The following is a 7508-nucleotide window of genomic DNA, read 5'->3' as shown; positions in this document are numbered from 1 at the left end:
CTTAATGTGTATATTTATTATGTATATATAAATACACTCTCGCACAAAATAATTTTGAAAATATTTACATGTATTTATTTTGATTTATATTATATATAAATATATATTTTTTTAAAATATATACATGCATGTGTGTGTATTATTTATATATCATAATAAATATACACAGTGCACACACATATATTATGTAAACAAAAACTTTTATTTTGGATGTGATTAATCGTTTGCCGGGTAAAATACACATTTTATGGTGGGGTTCCCCTGGTAAAATTCGCATTTGGGTGTTAAATCATGTTATTGAGGTCACTTCAACCCGTGGCAACAGTTTTTATTTCTGAAGCATCTTATGTACATATTTTCCTTTTATTTTTCTGTCAGGTTTAGTTTGGTTTATTTTGATGCTTTTGTTGTTTTATTTTTGGTTATGCTCAATCTCAAGGCTGAATAAGATTGGATTTATTCTGGAATGTGATTATGCACCTTGTTTGGTTGTAAAGCTGATGCATTAATAAATAAAAATAAAAAATAACCCTGAGGCAACAGTGTTAAAGTAGCCCAATTCCGCAGGAAAACCGTGGACCTGGCAACACCGCAAACGATACAGTTTCCTACAAAACTCACAACGTTTGTGCATAAAAGTGCGATTAGGATCGGTATCTAGGGTGAAAAATAAAATATACCCTAGCAATCTCAATTAAAGGATTGCACAAACGGTAATTACAAACAAGTGTGATTGCTTCATCTTGGTAAACGATGAGAAAAGTAACACGCGCTAACAACCCATTAGACCTTGCATTGAAAATACAGAATGAGGAAACACAATATGTATATTTCTCTAAAAACATATATATCACATTTCTATGCTCGTTTGACATTGTATCTTGTGTCTACGTATTTTATTTCCATACTACTATGGTAAAGGTCAGCTCATTAATATTAATTATTAACCCTGCATTCAGATTGGCCAGTAACGGCAGCGCATGCTCATTAATATTCATGAGGCGAGACGTCACCATAGTAGAACGCGCGGGTCGCGAAGTTAGTCCACGTGTCATTCACTTCCGCTGTCTCCTGTCGGCTTCCTGTGCCTGGAAAAGCATGGACGAGAAGATGAGTTTAGATCTGGAGGATTTCTCTGAGGAGCAGTTCATGGAGAGCTTCCTGAAAGAGCTTCAGAGAGAAGAAGCCGTGTTCGTCCTCGGGATAATAGTGGCTTTATTGCTGGTGGTTCTCACTATCGGTAAAGTGACCTCAATCAAGACCAGAGGCATTCATACAACACATTATTAGAATTAGTCAGCATAACTATTACTGTTGTTATTTGCATCTAGACCAGGGGTCATATCATACTGAGATTATGATAAAAAATTATGTTAATAATGATGATAAACTCTTGACATTTTTACTCCAGATGGATTAATGTAACATCATATGCATGTGGCTCATAATGTTCTGTGTCTCTGTGTGAATGTAGTAGTTTCGTCTGATACACATGACATCTGTCTCAATATATGAGGACATGAACACACTTTATTATATACATTATAAAGGGAGAGTTCTTTGTTCACTTTCTGCATATAATCAATTTAAATAACAGATTTTCTAATAGGAGCAATGTGAAGTTGATAATTTAGTCACTGACTTGGTTTACTGACAATAAAGCAATAGGCGATTTTGTGACAAAGATTGTCTGACAATAAGTCCTTGCATTGCAAAAATGTTGACATTTCTGAAACTGAACACTTTTATAGTGCAGTGACCTGTCGATATGATACAGAGAAGTTCAAACCCAAAATGCAGACAGCTTTTATGGTTGACATGTTCTTTTTCTGAAATGTTAGTGTTCTTTGGGAATTTTTGGGGCTCCAGTAAAGTGAGGAACGCTGTGCTGCTGCTGGGACTCTGTGACTCCGGGAAAACTCTTCTGTTCACTCAAGTGAGAGATTCAGTTTTCATAAAGATTATACAACACAAGCTTTCTTACTCTTTCACCACACAGTCATTCGATTGGAAATGATTTGCCGTGTTTTTCCAGTTATTACTAGGGAAGTTTGTAAGAACTCAGATGTCCATGACAGAGAACAGTGCCACATACAAGAGCAAAAATGACAGAGTAAGTTATTTAATGTCATTACAACTGTGTGCATTTGATGTTATGAAGCACCTAAGTAGATTTCAGACGTATAATTTAATTAGCAAAGTGACACACTGAAGGTTTAATGGAAGAATGTTTTTGATCTTGCAGGGCGGCAGCTGGACTCTTATCGATGTTCCTGGTCATGAAAGTTTAAGAGTTCAGATTGTGGAGAAGTACAAGGTCGTGGCTCGGTGAGTTATGAAGAATGAAGACAAATATGGCCTTTTCTGATTGAATTCTGACTGCATGAAGGACTGTTCATACTCTGTGAGAGTATTAGTTGCTTGGAAACTTTTGAATGGAAAGAATGGGTTCCTCCGATCCTGCTCACTGCGGGAACATTCACATGATGACAGGCTGGCTTTTTGTAATATGGGGAACAGGCCAATTTTTTTTTTTATCTTTGAACTGCTGCAATCAGTCAGAGACGAGCTTTTCTCACATTAGTTGTGAGCTAGTGTTGGACAGTGGATGTGGGACTGCTGATGTCTTTGCAATCCCTGAGCCCTTTGTACCACAGACATAATTTCTCGCTCTAGAAACAAAGGAAAGTCCACAAATACTTAATGCACAAATATAATACGTGTGTATACATGCAAGGCAGAGGTCAGAAGTGTATGCGGTGCTCTTTTATCTCATGCACATAAAAACAAAGAATTTGAAACGGCATCAAAAAAGGTAATGCAAACAGCGATTTGCAAAAATGAAATTATTATAATAAACTTTTCCTACAATTTAAGTCCAAATCTGTTGAAACTATGAGCCTGTTTTCTTTATAAATTCACCATGATTTTTTTATTTTTTTTTAATGGAATGTTATAATGTTGATTATAAATTAATTATTTGTGCACATCTTTTTTTTTATTAATGTGCCCTTGTAATCAAAAGCATCCCATCCCCAGTAATTTGTTTGGACATATATTAATAAATCAGAGGTAGCACTTTATTTTACTGCCCAGTTCCACATACACTATTAAAAATAAAGGTGTTTAGAAGTTTCTTCACAGCAATGCCACAGAAGAACCATTTTTGGTTCCACAAAGAACTATTCAGTCAAAGGTTCTTTAAAGAACCATCTTTCTAATAATCTGAAGAACCTTCTTTCACCACAAAGAAGCTTTTGTGAAACAGAAAGGTTCTTCAGATGTTAAAGGTTCTTTATGGAACCATTTAGACAAAAGGTTCTTCTATGGCATCGTGAAGCACCTTTATTTTTAAGAGTGTACAAGGTAGTTATTATAGTAACTACAACTACAGTATTTTTGTGGATCATCTCAGATTTTGTATTCCTGAAGATGCATCATAAACAGCTGCTTGATCCCGTTGACTTATGTCTTCTTGCTCTCCTGTGAATTTGCTGTCTATTTAGTCCAACCACCATTCACACCAGTCAGTGTAAATAAATGTTCAACCATTTATCAGTACTTCTAGCTGCTAGATGTTCAGACAAAGTCCATTTCCAATCTCTTGGTTGCGTGACTGAAACATCTTTCATTGATTTTCACTCCTCCGTTGTGTTGCAGAGCCATTGTGTTTGTGGTGGACAGCAGCATCTTCCAGAAGGACGTCAGAGATGTGGCTGAGTTTCTCTACTCCATCCTTACAGACAACATAGTGGCAAAAAATGCCCCGACACTTGTGGTAGCCTGCAACAAACAAGGTTATTGTTGAATTTAACATTCTCAATTAAATACAATCCATGGTGCTTTTAATATGTGCTATACAGTATCTTGATACTGGCAGTCGTGGCCTAATGGATAGAGAGTTGGACTTGTAACCTGAAGGTTGTGGGTTTGAGTCTCAGGTCCAGCAGGGATTGTAGGTGGGGGAGTGAATAATCAACATTCTCTCCACCTCAATACCACGACTGAGGTGAGACCCTTGAGCAAAGCACCGAACCCCCAACTGCTCCCCGGGCGCCGCAGCATTGGCTGCCCACTGCTCTGGGTGTATGTTCACTACTGTGTGTACACTTGGAGGGGTTAAATGCAGAGCACTAATTCAGAGTATGGGTCACCATACTTGGCCACACACTTCCCTCCCTTCCCTTTGATGTGAGAATTAGCTTATGCAATAAATATCCATGCACCAAAGAGAAAACTTCTTTAATAAGAAGTCAGTCTGAATGCTGCACACCAGTAATGAATATTTCATAAAAAAATGTTTTCTTTCATAAATACGTGCAAAATGAACCATTCAAATATATTTTGTTTTCAAGAATACATGTATGTGAATGGAGGAATTTCATATGTCTGGAGTACATGTTTGTTTTCTCTCTTTTATTGTAGATATCACTATGGCAAAATCAGCTAAATTAATTCAGCAGCAGTTGGAGAAGGAGATGTGAGTATTCACTCATTTCTTTCTCAGTGATTTAAGGCAGCGGCTATTTGCACTAAGTGTAAATAGCGATAGACGCTATTTACACTGTGCAAATAGCATATTTTTTTAGTGACAGATGCTATTTACACTAAGTGCAAATAGCGATGGATTCTATTTACACTGTTAAAATAGCAAGATTTTCTGCTATTTCTACTACTTATTGCAAATAGTGGCAAATATCTGCACCTCAGTATTGTAGTACATTATAAAACAGTACGCAATAATAACATACTGAGTGTAAATTATAGTTTTAATTCAAATTTATTAAATGGATGCCACCTTATTGGGACAATAAAGCCCTCCCTACACCTACCCTAACCCTACCTGATACTTTATTTTCAACTTTTTGATTATTTCCTTCATTTTTATTGAAAATAAATGCCTTTCTGATGCGATATGAGATTTGAAAAGGGAGAAATTTTTTTTGGCAGAAGGTGGGCTCGAACTCGGGTCGATCGCGTCAAAAGTCATGCTCTTTATCATCTACGCCACTGAAACTGATGTTGAAAGAACTTCTTTTTTTATTGTCGACTAACCCAATCACACGTTAGTGGGCGGAGTTAGTGTAAATAGCCTTTGCCAACAAGATGGGCTATTTGCACTTAGTGTAAATAGACACTCCGGTGATTTAAATGTTTAAGTGCCCATATTATGCTCATTTACAAGTTAATAATATTATTTTGGGTGTCTGCTAGAATGCTTTTACATGAGTAACGGTATTTTTCTAATACTGTACATTGCTGCAGCCTCTGTCTGAAACACTCGGTTTAGCTCATGTCTCTTTAAAGCCTGTACTTCCAAAAAGCCCAGTCTGCTTTGATTGGTCACCCACTCAGAGATTCAGCTATAAACATTATTACATCTATGGTAACTATGACATTGGTATTATAAATCAGTTCATTTTTTTTTATGCCTTTCGACAGTGAAATCGCTTACCCAACTGTTCTTTGAGGGAGTGCATTATACAAATGTGTAACACAGTGATGTAGCTAAGTCATGAAATAATGGCAGAACTAGAAACGAGACGTTTCAGGTGTTTTCTGTTGGGGATATGAACTAGCATTGGTGTGGGCTTTGTAAATTTGCAAATGGTTTACATGCAAGGTTCTTCTCTGTGAAACATCTAGTAGCACTGGTGTCATCAGTGTTGGGGGTAACGCATTACAAGTAATGCGAGTTACGTAATCTGATTACTTTTTAATACAAGTTACTTTTTCAAATAAGTAAGGCCAGTTACTTTTTTCCCCATTTATTGATTGACAGCTCTCCTGTCCGCATGTTGAGAGAAATCTGGAGTAAGATGTTACTGTAGTTCTAGAATAAATGTGAACGTGCATTAATTTATCACTTGCTAAAACACATTCAGTATTCCTCAAAATTAATAAAAATCATGAAATGCAACTCCGATTATGACTCAAACCTGCAATAATGAAATGTTAACACAAATATCCTTTATGTATTTAATCCCATTTTATTAACCAATGCCTTTGCTGCTGACCGTCAATGATCCAATTCAACCATACTAATACGGAAAAATTACTCTAGAGAAACATTTGTGCTTTTAGTTTTTGTTATTGCTGAAGAGTGTTGAACTTTCTTCTGTGGTCTGCTGTACAGATGTTAATTTACTTTTCCTTCAGCCTGATGCTTATTCATTTCACTTTTAAGTTTGCCAAAAATATTACTTTTTTTTTTTTTATATTAAAAACCAACAAGCAAGCCCTGCCCAGATTTAAAAAGTAACGCAAAAGTAACAATGCATTACTTTCCATAAAAAGTAACTAAGTAACGTAATTAGTTATTTTTAACACAATATTCTAATGCATTACCTTTAAAAGTAACTTTCCCCAACACTGGGTGTCATATGTTTTGTTGTTACTTGTAACAGATTGATTGTAGGTTCATCTCTTCTCCACAGGAACACTCTGAGATTGACACGTTCTGCAGCTCTCTCCTCTCAGGACGGGGCTGTTGGGGGTTCTGTGTATCTGGGTAAGAAAGGCAAAGATTTTGAGTTTTCTCAGCTGCCCAATCGAGTGGAGTTCATTGAGTGCAGCGCACGTGGAAGCAAAGGAGAAGATGGAGATGCTGATATCGACGCTCTAGAGAAGTGCCTGGCCAAGCTCTGAAGATCTTAAATCTCGACAATTACAATTAAGCTAATTCAGAGCTGGAGCATTTTTTTTTTTTTTTTTTTTGTGATCTTTGGATTTTTTTTTTTCTTCAGTATTGTTGTACCAATCCAAGACCAGAATCAATGTTTATTGTATGAATGAAAACACTGGCATTTCTATTTGCCTTAGTGTTTTCACTTCAGGGCTCTTTTTGAGTTATAACTGGAGCCAGGTCAGCATTTTATTTCTATTCAACTGTGTTGTATTTTGTTTTGCTAGAGGCAAGTGTGAGTGTAAATTATATTAAAGTTGGCTTATGACTGCTTGTTTTCATGGGGCTTTTTCCAAAGTTTTGTGGCTAAAAAATTCAAATGTTTAAGCTGTATTTTAAACTATATATTACTGGAGCATTCCAGGTTCAAAACAAGTTAAGCTCTGTGTGGCATGGGGTTGATTTAAAGTAATTTTATAAGTAAACAACTAAATGTCTGTAAAGCGCGTACAATATAACGAATGAATGAAGGATGCATTTTATATAGCGCTTTATTGTGTATTGCTGTACACCCAAAGCGCTTTACAATCATGTGGGGGGGATCTCTCCTCAACCACCACCAGTGTGCAGCATCCACTTGGATGATGCGACGGCAGCCACAGCACAACGGCGCCAGTGCGCTCACCACACACCAGCTACAGGCGGAGAGGAGAGAGAGTCATTGAGCCAATCAAGTAGATGGGGATTATTAGGAGGCCAAGATAGATAAGGGCCAGTAGAGGGAATTTGGCCAGGAGTTACACCCCTACTCTTTACGAGGAGTGCCATGGGATTTTTAATGAGCAGAGAGTCAGAACCTCGGTTTAACGTCTCATCCAAAAGA

The 7508-nt window shown here is 36.9% G+C and overlaps 1 protein-coding gene across 1 annotated transcript; it reads left to right on the top strand.

Moving 5' to 3' along the window:
* The first annotated feature begins 1047 nt into the window (after positions 1–1047).
* Positions 1048–7166, top strand: LOC306854336 (signal recognition particle receptor subunit beta-like). Its single transcript, XM_079392261.1, has 7 exons — positions 1048–1240; positions 1842–1936; positions 2036–2113; positions 2246–2328; positions 3661–3797; positions 4426–4480; positions 6438–7166. Exons 1-7 carry the CDS (start codon positions 1099–1101, stop codon positions 6646–6648), a joined length of 801 nt encoding a protein of 266 aa, XP_079248387.1. The 5' UTR covers positions 1048–1098; the 3' UTR covers positions 6649–7166.
* Positions 7167–7508: the final 342 nt, after the last annotated feature.

Source organism: Barbus barbus (genome assembly GCF_936440315.1).
Source record: "Barbus barbus genome assembly, chromosome: 34".
Classification (NCBI taxonomy): Eukaryota; Metazoa; Chordata; class Actinopteri; order Cypriniformes; family Cyprinidae; genus Barbus; species Barbus barbus.
The sequence above is the reverse complement of the archived record's forward strand: the minus strand, read 5'-3'. Positions and strand labels throughout refer to the sequence as shown.